The sequence below is a fragment of the Postia placenta genome, assembly GCF_002117355.1.
Source record: "Postia placenta MAD-698-R-SB12 unplaced genomic scaffold POSPLAscaffold_24, whole genome shotgun sequence".
NCBI classification, from domain to species: Eukaryota; Fungi; Basidiomycota; class Agaricomycetes; order Polyporales; family Adustoporiaceae; genus Rhodonia; species Rhodonia placenta.
Window position 1 is genome coordinate 366,211 of NW_020169855.1, and position 13,055 is coordinate 379,265.

Here is a 13,055-nt window from a genome sequence, read left to right on the forward strand (position 1 = left end):
TTTTTACATATGTTTACACTTTTTTACTTTTTTTACTGTTTTTTACTGTGTTTTACACGCCGGAGGGGCGTCACGTGCCGAGGAGCAAAAGTCCCGTGATTTACTGTAATTTACATTTTTGACCGTGTAAAAAACGGGGTCCCGAAACCTGGGGTGTAAAAAACGGTAATTTACATGCCGATGAATTATTTACCCTACACTAGTTCACATCCACGCGTCGTAACAAAAAGCAGGGCCCTCAGTTATACGTTCTTTTGCCTGGACGTGGATATAGGCACTATTATGAGATACCTCTCGAATGATTCAAACCCGTAGAAGCTTTCGTAACGCTCGATCAGCAAATGACACGAAGTCATTATGGTAGTATTTCACTACGGATTACATATTTTGTTCATTTGTGCATTCAGGATCCTTCCAAAGGACTCCTTGGAGAGAAGCATGGCATTGAGATGCAATCCCATGGCCTTGCGCACGAACAAGGTTTACGGATCACCGACTTTCATTGCGCGAGCGACGTCAAGGCAATATCGCACTTGAATGCCCTCTTAGTATGTATGAGGTACGCTGTGCGGCAGGATGAGATCACAAGCACTTGCAGTGGCCTGATCTGCCGCAAGACCGCCAGAGTAATCGAATGCTCACGAGTAATATCTTCGCGGGACTGGGTAAATACCTGTCTAACCCTCGAAGCAATGAATGGAAGTTATGAAACAGAAATGGACTTCTACTTGCTTCGTCACGGTATATGGAGTACCTAACGTACAAAAGTGCGGAGTACAGGGCGAAAGTGTACACCAAGCAGGCACGTAGTAAATACATTTGTACAATAGGTGTGAAGCTAACATCGTAACGGCGTAACACAACAACAAACTCGAGCATGGAGTATCCTCCAACAATAGCACAAAACAGCAGACGTTCTATCACTCTTCACGTAAGATAAGATGCTGCCGGGCGAGTGGACGACAAGGGTGGTCACCCTTTCGCGCCCGCAGGCGTCTTACCGTTTGTTGGTATCGCGTGTAAGGTTGGTATTCCAGAGCTTCCTGTCCTAGCGTGTGCGTTCTCTTTTGCGCCCGCGGTCGAAGGGACTGGCGTGGTCAACTTGGGCACGGGGACCACGCGGTCAAGGTCTCCGCCGAGGACCATGCTTTGTGGACTCTGGGCCTCCTCCGCATCGACAGGCTTCATCGCATCAGCCTCTGGATCCTTCATCGGCTGCTTGTCGGCGGCTGTGTTACCGGCGGCTAGTGCTTGTCTGCGCCGACGCTCCTCCTCTGTACGCCGCATGACGTCGACTTCGCCCTGAACCACGACGTCCTCGAGCCACTTATGATGGACGAGCTCGCTAGCAGGCGCACGCTTGTCGGGGTGTAAACGCAACATGGGGGTCAGAAACGACGCAATCATATCGGCTTCGTCTTTAGGAAGTAGATATTTGTCGTGGAGCACAGAGTCCAGCGGCCAGAACCGCAGTTTCTGGATGTGACGCAATTCCCCTTTATTAGATACTGTTCAGCGCTATAGGTATACGTACACGATCAAGTCCGAGCGTACGCACCTTTTCTGTTGAAGAAATCTGAGCTGTACTTGCCAGAGAACGCAATGCTCTTAGGGAACTCGCCCATCAGCTCCATAATCTGTGCAATGTGGTCGTCGTCCTTGCTGTATCTCGACCCTGATGCTGGATCAAACAAGTAGTCGCCGCCAGTCATGAGCTCGAAGAGCTACAGCATGCGCAATTAGGAACCACTACATGAAGGGAATCATCACCATGCTCACAACGCAAGCCACACTCCAGATGTCTGCGCTAGGCCCCCACTTAGCGCCAAGAATGACCTCAGGGCAGCGGTATTGTCGCGTCTGAATGTCATCCGTGAAGTGATGCTCTACCCACGTCGCTGGGAAAGGAGGTCTCAACTATCAGCGCGTCGACCCTTTTGTTTGCCATATATCGCACTTACCATTCCCGAGGTCCGCAATCTTGACTGTAATCTTCTCCATAGCGTCTAGTGGGGGAACATCTACCGACATAGCGCTGGCACTTGATGCTGGCATCGCCAGACCCTCCTGGAAGCTGCCCGGTTCCGATGTGTACGGTGGTGGTGATGAGCGTGAGCCTGAGGGGCCTGCCACTGGCTGCGGGGCAGTGCTAGACCCCGCTGCTAAGGCCTGTTGCGAAAGTAATGACGGCCCAGCCGCCGGCCTCGGTTTCGACTTCTCGCCGAATGGCGATGTATCCAGAGACACGCCCGACATCCGCTCGGCGGCCTGCTCTGTCGAGTCTGCTCGCTTGTCTAGCGGCCGCACTGCATCCGCGCTGCCCACGGATGCGGGCCCACTCACGCCGCCGTCACCGTCGATCTTGCTCATTCCGAACGACCAGCGGTCGAGATGTGATGTGGAACCGAAGGATGACGATGGTGAAGGCAACGGCTGTGAACCCGTGATGAACACGGACTCGGAGCGCGGTGTCTGGTTCCCGCCGCGCCCGCGTGAAGGCGGCACGCCAACAAGACGCGTCGGTGGCGGCGTCGCCGATGCGGACTGGGCCGCGAGCTCCGCCTCGATGATAGACTCAACATCATCGATACAAATGAGCACATTTTCAGGCTTGAGGTCTGTGAAGCGCCGTCAGAAAACGGAGGCCCGATGATCTTGTGCTGATGGCTGCGAATGGGCAGGACCCTATGCATTTGGCGGGCCAGTCGTATGCTCCGGCCCGAGTGACGGACGGACGGCGCTCTGGTCACTGAACCATTTTACTTGTGCGCACGACCGCCCACACGACCGTCCACCGTGACAGGGCCCTGTGGTACACGTCAAGCTGGCGCATTCAGACTCATGCGCAGTCTCAGCAGTAAACGTCTTCGCATAGCTTCCGCCGTGCCAAGTTCCGTCCGGTGGAAACAGATGCTCTCGATAGCTGACAGACTGGCCTGAGACGCTTGGACCACAATCACATGAGCGGAACAACGACGGCCAAGGGTTCCTGCCCGTCAATGGGCTCAGAAGCATCTTCGCAGACAAGGCAATTTATCGCAAAGCTGTAGATATGCGCACCTGTGTGAATTACACCACAACAGCGGTGCATGTAGTCGAGACCGAGCAGGATTTGCTTCGCAATCTGCCTGACAAGGGGCATGGGCACACCCTTGTTCTGATGGCGTTTGATCAACCCCAGCAAATTCTCGCCGAGCACCTCGAAGACCATGCAGACATGCGTGCCGTTGGGGCCCTTGTGCCGGAAGTGGTCAAGGAATGAGATGACATGCGAGCGACCAGGGTGCGTCTGCGACGGAGACAGCGGGGGATTGGGGTTCTCCGGCGTAGGTGAGACTGGGGGCTGCGTAGATGTAATGAGTCGCTGGAGAAGCTTGATCTCGTCGAGCGCGGTCTCGGTGTACCTCGGCGCTGATTTGACGACTTTGAGGGCGACGTGACGGTTCATTCTACCGGGGATCGGGGCCGCAGATGAGCACTGAAGCTGGGGAAGAAAATGGGTGACTTACTTGGTGTCCCTCGCGAGCCAGACCGTCGAGAAATGCCCCCAGCCGAGCTTTCGGCGGACGACATACCTGCCGTCGGAAAAGGAGTCGCCAATGTGGACCGGGTGGTAGCCGCCCTTGACATAGTCCTCCCAGTCCTCCTCGTCTTCGGTCATGACGGAATGAGAGAGAGAAGAATCGTATGAACCTGCGTGTGACATGGGGCTCGCTGTGATGAGAGATAAGACGGGAGGAGTATTACGGCAAGATAAGCCACTTTCCTGTTCTGTTTACCGCCTCGAATTTGTGCCTCGCTACGCCGCCTGATGGGGTTATTCGGAAATACTCGCGGGCACGCGGGGAACAGCGAGCTCGCGGTCGAAGACGATGAGCTCGAGATCGAGAGGGGTATTACTTCTTCGGGATGAGATGTCCAATTACATCGGCCCCAACCGTGGGAGCAATATCCGCCAATGGAATCCCATCCATTTGAGATTGCTTTCGGGTGAATATCAAAAACAACGAAACATACTTATATGATCATCAGGCAGGGCAGATGTGTGGGGACTGTAGACTTTGGATGTGCAGTCGTAACCTCTATACAATGGAAGTTACACGCATACGGATAGTGGCCGAGATAAATATTTATCATAAATATCCCTCAGGGTGGCACCGAGACGCGTCTGTCACGCGTTTAATATTACGCGTGACTGTGACTGCCCCGTCTTCGCGCCAAATCTTGTGGTCACTTGTCTTGTCTCCCGACTTGACTTTGTGTGTATACTTGAATTGAAGTAGAGAATGAGTCGCGGTAACAACGTCAGAGGTCCTACTTCCGCGCTCACGGAGTTCCTGCGGGCAAGTTGTGTCACCAGTCCGTTCGCGTATTACGCTTACAAGGTCGTGCAGGAATCTGGGATAACGCCTACGACAATTGCACGCCGCGCAAGGACCAGAGTTTCCCAACTGCAGCAGGAAGCGGGTCCCAGCAATACCGTACCGGAGCAGGGAGAAAATGCTGACACTCCAGCGTTAGAGACCAGAGAGGTGAGCACCATAGTTGCATGTGTGCATACAATGTATCGAAGGCCACATAGGAGGGAGCCGCTTATGACAGTGACAACCTGGACGAGGAAGATTCCTCAGAGCCGGTAGCTAAGAAGCGTAAGGTCTCGAAGGCGTCAGAGTCAAAGAACAAGAAGGGCAAGGGAAAGGCGAAGAAAGGCAAAAAGGGGGACGACGACGCAGACTATCAGGACTCCGGCGAAGATGCTTATACCGCTTTGTCCAAGATGTGGAAGGGGGACCTGCCAAAGCCGCCAGTAGGGAGTTTTGAGAAATGCATCAAGTGCCAGAAACAGTTCACGGTGGTGAGTACAATGTGGCGAGCCCTTTGCATTGTAGGAAATCTCTAATTTTGTGCAGACGCAATACACTTTAGCTGCGGACCCGCCTCCGGGATGGCTCTGCCATATGTGCGCAAAGGCGTCGGGAAACGACCCGTTCAAGAAGCCTGCCGCGCCGCGCAAGCGAAAAGCCCCCGCCGACAAACGCGTAGTAGTCAACTTTGAGGAGAGGAAATTTCCTAGTCTGGCGTCAGTCTGTATTGAGGTGTGTGGCCTGTCATGCGTCCACTGACCGTTATTGACTCACGTTATTATTAGCTCATTAGCAAGCACATTGACGATATCGAGGCGTTAGGGGACGTAGGAGGCATCAATATGGACGCCATAGCGAAAGCAATATCCCGAAATAGAAGCCTGTGAGTAGTTGTATTTCCTAAACGATCACACTCAACGCTAATCGGCAAATAGTACACCACATAATGCACCCCTATTTTACGACTCTGAACAGACTCACCTCACTCTGTATGATGTTACCAGTACGGCTAACATCCAAACTCCTATCTTTGTTGTGTTCTTATTGTTGTTTCTCTTAGATCTGACGCCGCCCGCATTCTGCACGTTGGCAGCGTTCAATCGAAACTTGACGCATTTACGTCTTGATCTGTGTGGTCGCATTGATGACACAGTTATCGACCTTTGGTCAACAGGATTCCCGAGTCTCGTGCGTGTCGAGCTTCTGGGGCCCTTCCTTGTACGTGCGGCTGGATGGAAGAAGTTCTTCAAGGCACATACCACTCTAGAAGGATTCCTCATCACTCAGAGCCCGAGATTCGATCTGGAGTGCATGCAAGTGCTTGTGGAAAGCTGTTCGGGCCTCAAGGAACTGCGATTGAAGGAGATTGGGAAGATAACGGACGCCTTCCTTGAACTTCTGAAACCGCTTGCTGGCACGCTTGTTTCGCTGGATCTATCGTACCCAAGCGATCCCGAAGCGCTCGGCGAGCGAGCATTGATCGACCTCATGCGTGCGGTTGGCGCGTCATTGACCCATCTCGACCTGTCTGGCAATGTTGATATTGGTGACGCCTTCCTGTTCCAGGGGCTTAAGCCACATGCAAGACGGCTGACGTCGCTGACACTCGCACGAACGCCCGATCTCACTGATGCTGGCGTCGTTGAGTTCTTCGATACTTGGCCAGCCGCCGCCGAGAAGGACGGTGAAGCGCCTAACCCGCCGCTTTCCGTTATTGACCTCTCCCGTAATCACCGTCTCACAGGCGACGCATTGCTCGCGCTCCTTAAGCACTCGGGTTTGTCGCTAACAGATCTCAACATCAATGGTTGGAAGGAAACCTCCCAGGAAGCCCTCGTTCAGATTGCGGAGTATGCCCAGGACCTCCAGAAGCTTGACGCAGGCTGGTGCCGTGAGGTCGATGACTGGGTTATCAAGGATCTTCTGCAGAAATGCGATCGGCTCGAGGAGATCAATATCTGGGGTTGCCAGCGGCTCACGCAAAGCTGCACACGTAAAGTAAGTCTGCAAAGTATTATCTGCTACGTCGTCTCATTTTTGTGCGTCTGACAGAGGGGCGTAAATATCTATGGTCTAGAATTGCATAATGTCTTCTGAGGCGGTGTTCGTTCTGTTCTAACGTGCTTAATGGCAGCGCATGACTTGTCTGTATTATGCACACCCTCGAATTTGCGATGGCGTTATCAGTATTAGCATACTAAAAGCTTCCTTACGCCCGAATTGTACTCTGTAATTGATCAAATTCAACTCGAGTTGCATGTGAAAGCTACTCGAGACGCGATCACGTGTACCGTGTTGTCGCGCGAAAGCCCGAGTTATGGACTGGCGATTCGAGACAAAGTTGAAGTGGCGGTGATTTGATCCTGCTCACAACACCCAAAAGTATCCCGCGATCGTCGCCTCCCTGCATCATTCCCCTTCCATTTTGTCTCGCAAGATGAACCGGTCAGATAAGTTTATCCGTGAACAGCTCATAACCAGAATGGCATGCGCGACACTCGAGGCTACGCAACGTGATATTGTAAACATCAGGGTAAAGATACAATTTGCTCCCCTTCTCGACCCACCCGTGTCGGGTGGCATGACGGACACGCTGTCTAGACTCAAGGCTATCATCATGAAGGAAGGACCAGTATCACAGTCAGAATATACCGAGGTGAGTCCCGACGTCTCAGTATCGTCCGAGGTGCATAGAACGCTCATTTACCCATCCAAGGTCCCCGTACTTCTGCGGCGCCTGCGATATTTGCTGCGTGCATTTTACGATGCCAAGATTATGAAGAAGAGTCCTGTCGATCCCAAATACTACGACCTCAAGAGTATGGCAGATGTGGGTCTGCAGCTGCACAGACTCGGGATCTACCTCCAGCTGAAACCTGCGCGTCTCCGTGCCCTCTGCAAAACTGCGCCCGACACAGAAGTCCTCGTTCTTGACGAGCCTATGGATATTGGCAAATGGCGAAAACAGGCACACAATGCCGCGCAGACTCTATTGGAAGACCCGGAATCCAACGACTCCGAAAGCGTGAGTGTGGCTGAGCTGGAGGTCAGCGCTGACGACGATCTTGCCGCCTTTGAGATGGTGCCGTTCGTCGCAGATGTCCTTGTTGCATTTATACAAATCCCTGCGCATGATAACGCAGACAAGAGGCGCAAGGGGAAGGCTCTGAAGAGACTAGTCGAGTTTTCTACATGTCCCTTGCATCGCTCTGCTCTAGGCGATTACCTTGCGGACTCAATGCGCCCTCTCTATGGATCCGACAAACTCACCCAAGATTTCGTCGCAGCAGGTGGCTTGCCCGCGCTTGTCTTAGACTGGGTACTGTCCTTTCCTTTATTGTGCGTGACGAAGGTTTGCACGACGTTGATGCCGTTATCATCCTAGGCTGAGAGCTTTGCTACAACCACAAGTCAGAAGGCACTTGACAAACTTCATAGTGGCGCTTGGCAGAATCAAAGTGTGGAGTCGCTTCAGCATATCTTACGAGGACTGATACACAAGGTGGAGAAAGATGTAGATGAGGCTGTTGTACGTTTGATCTGACCAGCTCTCGAACAGCCGCAAATTCTGATAACGTTTCAGGTGAACCCGCTCTTCGTAAGGATCGTGCACGAAATCTACTCACGATACGGAAAAGCGCCCTTTGAGCGTGGCAGCCAGCTCTCTCATAACGAAATCATCATATTCTTCCTCTGGCGGCGTTTTTCAAGCAAGCCCAACGCGTACAAATCACCGGAGGCTATTCTGGGACTGCTCAAGAAGTACAGGAACGTACCTTGGACCACCCGGCAGCGCCACGGGTGGATGACGCTGAGTATCTCTGGCCGCTGGGATTGCATCGAAATGTACGGCTGCAAACATGCCGACTGTCCAGAACGACAGGTGCTGCTATACCTCAAAGAGAAAAGAATAAGAGGTAAGCGCGACCCCGTGATCGAGGACAGGCTCTTTCAATGGGGAGGTGTCAGCAAAGCCTGCGCAAGGCATGTTGCGTTCTGTCCGTGTTTGGACTGTATGCTTACCACTCCCCGGTCATAGTTGCAGACTCGTCTCTTACTGTTCTGCTGCATGTCAGAAGGCAGATTGGAAAACGCACAAAGAGACGTGTAAAGAAATGACAACGATGAAGAAGGAGGCTATGGAAGTCGAGATTTGAGAGATTTGATTGCCCAGATTGTTGGCGGAGGGGCTGAGAACTGGTACTGAGGGGTTGAAGCTCTGATGAAACAGTGTTAATAGTACATTAAATCCACATCGTTTGTTACATCTGGATTGACAGCGTCCTCTTACAACCCATTCCACTCGAAGCCCTTGGCAATCGTGAAAGTGGTACCCAGCGTCAAGTCCTCGGGAGCACTGCTCTTTCCGACACGCACGAGATACTCGCCACTCTCAACGACCCACCTCGAGATCCTTTCCTCCCAGTACGACACGGCGTACTTGTCCAGCGACAGCGTGACGACTTGGCTTGTGCCTGGCAGCAGATCCTTCACCTTCGCGAAGGCCTTGAGCATCAATGGCGGGTGCGTGAGCTCCGATGTCGAAGGTAAAGTGACGTATAGTTGGACAATCTCCGAGCCTGACACCGGCCCGGTGTTTGATACGGTGACCTTGGCCGTGAGGCTGAACTCGTCCTTTGATACCGAGGGCGCGGAGAGCGTCAAGTCAGAATACTTGAACGTGGTGTACGAGAGGCCATAGCTTAGAGCTTGCTGTCAGCAAGGCAGCAAGGACGCGGGGAACGAGAATAACACACCCAAAGTGGAACTGAGGAGAGATCTTCCGATGGTGGAAGTGCTTGTAGCCCTGTACAGGCGTGTCATCACACCCGTCACGGAGTTAGGCGGTCTGAGGACGTACCACAAACAGGTCCTCCCCGTAGCGGACCTTGCCGTTCTCCGAGTGGAAGTGCCCATGGCTCGCAAAGTCTTCCAGGCGCTTCGCGAACGTCAAGCTCAGCCGTCCGCTCGGGTTGACCTTGCCCGTCACGACGTCCCCGATCGCCTCGCCCGTCGCGTTGCCCAGGTACCACGCGTGCACGATCGCGGGCACCTCGTCCGCCCACGGCATCGTGATGCTCGAGCCCGCCTGCGTCACCACGATCGTGCGCCTGTTCGCCTTCGCGACGCGCGACACCAGCTCGTCCGTGCGCTGCGGCAGCGCGAGCGTCGTGCGGTCGTAGCCCTCCGTCTCCCAGTCCGCATTGAGGCCCACCACGGCGATCACTGCGTCCGCCTCCGACGCGAGCCTGACTGCCGTCTCCATGAGCTCGTCGGGGTCCTGCACCTCTGCGCCGCCGAGCCGGACGCCCGGGTTGGAGTCCATCACGGCCTCGTCGAGGTCGTTGGGCGCCGGCGCACGGACGTTGCAGTACTCGACGTAGATCGCGTGCGCGACACCGGCCTTCAGGGGGAAGACACCTTTCTCTTCCGTCGAGCCGGACCCGAAGAATGCGTCCCCGCGCGTCTGGCGCGTCCAGTTGTCCACGACCAGCTTCCCGTCGACGTAGAGCTATGGAAGAGCGCGCTTTGGCGTCACATCACTGTTCATCCACAAGCACCTCGAACCGCTCACCTTCGCACGGCCTGCAGAAATCAGACCGAACTCGAATTGGGAGTCATACGCACGAGGCTTGAGTTGCCCCTTCAAGCGAAGCGTCCACCTCTTGGTAAGCTCGGCCGGGTAGGACGTGCTGCGCGGGAGACAGTCGTCAGCGCCGGTGGGGGACAACACGGTGTCGTCGCGTACCTGAAGAACATGCGCGTCTCATCGATGTACTGCGTCTTCAGGGGCTCAGCAACGGGCGTCATGCTCTCGTCGCTCTCGTGTGAGTACCACGAGCCCATCCATCCCCGCTGGCCGGTTTCGGTGAAAATATCGTAGTCCAACGACGGTGTGAGCATGTAGGCTATCGGCGCAGGCCACATCAGTCCACGGTAGCCGACAGGTATGTACAGGAACAGCACGCACCGCGTGCACCCTCGGAGTACGTGATTTCGACATCCTTGTCGACCTCGCCGAGAGCCTGGACGATGCCCTCGTACGGGTTCGTGAAGTAGCTGGGCTTGAGCGCGGCCGAGCCTCCGCCGCTGAGCACGATCGCCTTCGCGTTCCCACCCACGATGGCGACCTTCTTGATCTTCTGTTCCTGGATGCGACGTCTCAATCACACAATGTAACAGCACGTGAATCAGGGCCGTGCCTTGGGCTTCAGCGGAAGCGCAGCGTTCTCGTTCTTCAGAAGGACGATAGACGCCGCGGCGAGCTGGCGCATGAGGGCCTTCTCGTCCGGCGTGTCGCGCGTGTGCTCCAAGCCGTCGCCGTCGAGAATCTGGATGAGCAGCGTCAGGCACAGTATATGCTGCCTGGGAAATCCCGACCTCAGGTGCGCTGGTCGCACACTTCTGCACGAGCTCCAGCACTTTCGCAGCGCGTTCCTTCACCGTGCGCTTCATGATCTTCCTGCTCTGGATTCTTTGTATTGGATCGGGATGCATGAGAAAACAACTCAAATAAGTCCGGTTGCTTAACTTACGAGCGGTTCATCAGATCAAGCGTCCTCCACTTGTTGGTGCCAGGCATCTCCAAATCGAGGCCCGCGTTGATAGCATGGTCGATCGAATACACACCGAACCTAAATTATCTTGAGGCTGAGCAGCTTTCGGTGCATGCCACGTACAAAGTCTCACATACCAGTCGCTCATGACCAATGCGTCGCTGCCCCACTCCTTCCTGAGTATATCGCCGATGATCTTGGGGTTCTCCGACACATGGGTCCCGTTCACGCGGTTGTACCTGACACAATGAGTGAGCTTCACACACGCATGATTGAGGAAGCGCAAGCCGTAATAGAGAGAAGCCGCGAGTGAGAACGCGCAAACGCATCCGGTGCCCCAACGGCGGCAGCGCCAGAACGTGAACTTACGCGGTCATGTAGCACCACGGCTGCGCGTACTTCTGCGCCAGCATAAACGGCATGAGGTAGATTTCGCGCAGTGCGCGCTCGGACATGATCGAGTCGTACGCCATGCGGTCGTTCTCCTTGTCGTTGCCAACGAAGTGCTTGATGCAGGCGGCGATGCCGCCCTCCTGCACGCCGCCAATGTACGCGGCCGCAATCATGCCCGCGAGGTGCGGGTCCTCCGAGAAGGACTCGAATGACCGTCCGCCGAGCGGGTTGCGTTGCGTGTTACAGGTCGGCCCGAGCCAGACAGAGGCCGCCTTGAGCTTTGCCTCTTCTGCGAGGAGCTTCCGCCCGACTTCGCGGATGAGTTCGGGGTCGAAGGTGGCGCCGAGCGCGGTGGCGGAGGGAAGACACTTGGCCGGGGTGCCCATGAAGAAATGGTTTCCCCTGATTCCTGCGGCGGGATGAGGGACACGCGCCCACATAAATAACGGAGACGCGTTACTGACCGTTGGGACCATCGCTGGTCTTCAGGGCGGGTATTCCGAGACGAGGGACAGCGTGCGTGTGCCAAAAGCCGACACCCGCTGTGAGCAGGATGGCCTCGTCTGTAGTCAACTGTTCGACAACCTCAGCGAGGTCTGCCTTTGCGAAATCGGACGGAGCCATGGTGTGAGATTTTCAGGTGTTGTTCCCCGGCGTGTTGCAGGACTCAGGAAAGGACCGAGGGCAGCGGCGAGAGTAGTAGATGGCCTGACGAGTGAGCAGCATAGTCTTATATTACCTGCGAGGTCGGAACATAGCAAGGGGCGCATTTGGTCGAGCGAGGCAGCTGCGCAAGTCCCTTCCGAGGATTCTCCGCCTCATCGCGGGAAAGGCCCGGGGCCCCGCAAAGCATATCCACGTGCCACCGCCCTGTTTCCCTTGACCTGGGCGACATCTTTCATGCAGTCGCTGACCGGTCTCTGTGACCTATTCATGGTCCTACGCTCGCTTGCTATACAGTCAAAGGTCAATGCTACCCTCGTAAACCCGACACGTACCCCGAGCAAATGGGGGGCACCCCAGAATCTATTGAACAGCCCGAGAAGTCAACTGCGATAACCCAGAAGTGACTCCACATGGTATACCCGTCAGATTCAAGTTCACCCTGTGATTCGCGCTTTCATGGAACTGTATGCCAACCTGGTCATCGTTCTCCTTGGTATGTGAACAATTCCTGAACGAGTACTGGTAACGTACACGATGCACGCGTGTGCGCAATGTGTAGCGATAAGTCTCCAACGACGCACCGAACTCTGTTTGACAACGCGTCGTCGAGAATAAATTCTTAGCTTATTGAGGCATGCCCAGTGTGCGGTCTACTGCATAAAAAATGGCTGACTGACTACTGATGGACGACAGTGGGAGTTGAGGTCGCTGGGACCAATAGCAGACGCTGTTGTAAGTCAACGCACGTCCTGATAGATCTGCATAACCGACGACGTCAGTCAGTTTTCAAAAATTGGAAGTCTCAGCCGACAGGTTTGTCGCCTGAAGCTTCCAAGAAGGTGCACGTTCTGCCGCCCTCAGGAGCATGATGTCGCCGGCGCTCTTCATTCGCCTATGTCTTCCGCTTCACCTCGCCATCCGCGCCGTCTTCGCAAACTCGAGAATTAAGGAAGGAAACACTAAGAGGTACGCACTATGATCAAAATACTGGAGATACCTGCGGAAATCAACAAAGAACAAAAGAAACGAACAGCGCCTTATGCCTGCATGGTACGTCGCGTGAAACACTCACATC

The 13,055-nt window shown here is 54.6% G+C and overlaps 4 protein-coding genes across 4 annotated transcripts; 2 read left to right on the plus strand and 2 right to left on the minus strand.

The window, feature by feature from the left end:
* Positions 1 to 699: 699 nt before the first annotated feature.
* On the minus strand, positions 700 to 3,879 carry POSPLADRAFT_1186824 (hypothetical protein). Its single transcript, XM_024489245.1, has 7 exons — positions 3,767 to 3,879; positions 3,510 to 3,714; positions 3,061 to 3,449; positions 1,962 to 2,618; positions 1,780 to 1,898; positions 1,559 to 1,724; positions 700 to 1,496 (listed from the first exon to the last, which is right to left on the minus strand). The coding sequence occupies exons 2-7, from the start codon at positions 3,704 to 3,706 to the stop codon at positions 973 to 975; spliced, it is 2,052 nt and encodes a 683-aa protein (XP_024333123.1). The 5' UTR covers positions 3,707 to 3,714; positions 3,767 to 3,879; the 3' UTR covers positions 700 to 972.
* An 898-nt stretch (positions 3,880 to 4,777) lies between these two features.
* Positions 4,778 to 6,461, plus strand: POSPLADRAFT_1160598 (hypothetical protein; the record flags this gene model as incomplete). Its single annotated transcript, XM_024487570.1, has 6 exons — positions 4,778 to 4,855; positions 4,911 to 5,096; positions 5,150 to 5,247; positions 5,300 to 5,367; positions 5,425 to 6,362; positions 6,417 to 6,461. The coding sequence occupies 6 exons, from the start codon at positions 4,778 to 4,780 to the stop codon at positions 6,459 to 6,461; spliced, it is 1,413 nt and encodes a 470-aa protein (XP_024333124.1).
* Positions 6,462 to 6,846: 385 nt separating this feature from the next.
* On the plus strand, positions 6,847 to 8,521 carry POSPLADRAFT_1062821 (hypothetical protein; the record flags this gene model as incomplete). Its single annotated transcript, XM_024481563.1, has 6 exons — positions 6,847 to 7,020; positions 7,081 to 7,683; positions 7,750 to 7,893; positions 7,948 to 8,281; positions 8,334 to 8,377; positions 8,441 to 8,521. 6 exons carry the CDS (start codon positions 6,847 to 6,849, stop codon positions 8,519 to 8,521), a joined length of 1,380 nt encoding a protein of 459 aa, XP_024333125.1.
* Positions 8,522 to 8,651: 130 nt separating this feature from the next.
* On the minus strand, positions 8,652 to 11,938 carry POSPLADRAFT_1160374 (glycoside hydrolase family 3 protein; the record flags this gene model as incomplete). The annotated part of the gene is made up of 12 exons (XM_024487537.1): positions 8,652 to 9,066; positions 9,122 to 9,171; positions 9,226 to 9,876; positions 9,940 to 10,057; positions 10,114 to 10,273; positions 10,336 to 10,513; positions 10,613 to 10,696; positions 10,746 to 10,839; positions 10,901 to 10,999; positions 11,059 to 11,160; positions 11,291 to 11,723; positions 11,779 to 11,938. The coding sequence occupies 12 exons, from the start codon at positions 11,936 to 11,938 to the stop codon at positions 8,652 to 8,654; spliced, it is 2,544 nt and encodes an 847-aa protein (XP_024333126.1).
* Positions 11,939 to 13,055: the final 1,117 nt, after the last annotated feature.

Bases quoted from the DNA above. Each gene is read 5' to 3' on its own strand.
- POSPLADRAFT_1186824 (XM_024489245.1), bottom strand. From the start codon at position 3,706: ATGTCACACGCAGGTTCATACGATTCTTCTCTCTCTCATTCCGTCATG. The intron at 3,450-3,509 runs GTAAGTCACCCA...GATCCCCGGTAG, and splicing joins TGGCTCGCGAGGGACACCAA to AATGAACCGTCACGTCGCCC. The intron at 2,619-3,060 runs GTGCGCATATCT...GGCGCTTCACAG, and splicing joins TTGTGGTGTAATTCACACAG to ACCTCAAGCCTGAAAATGTG.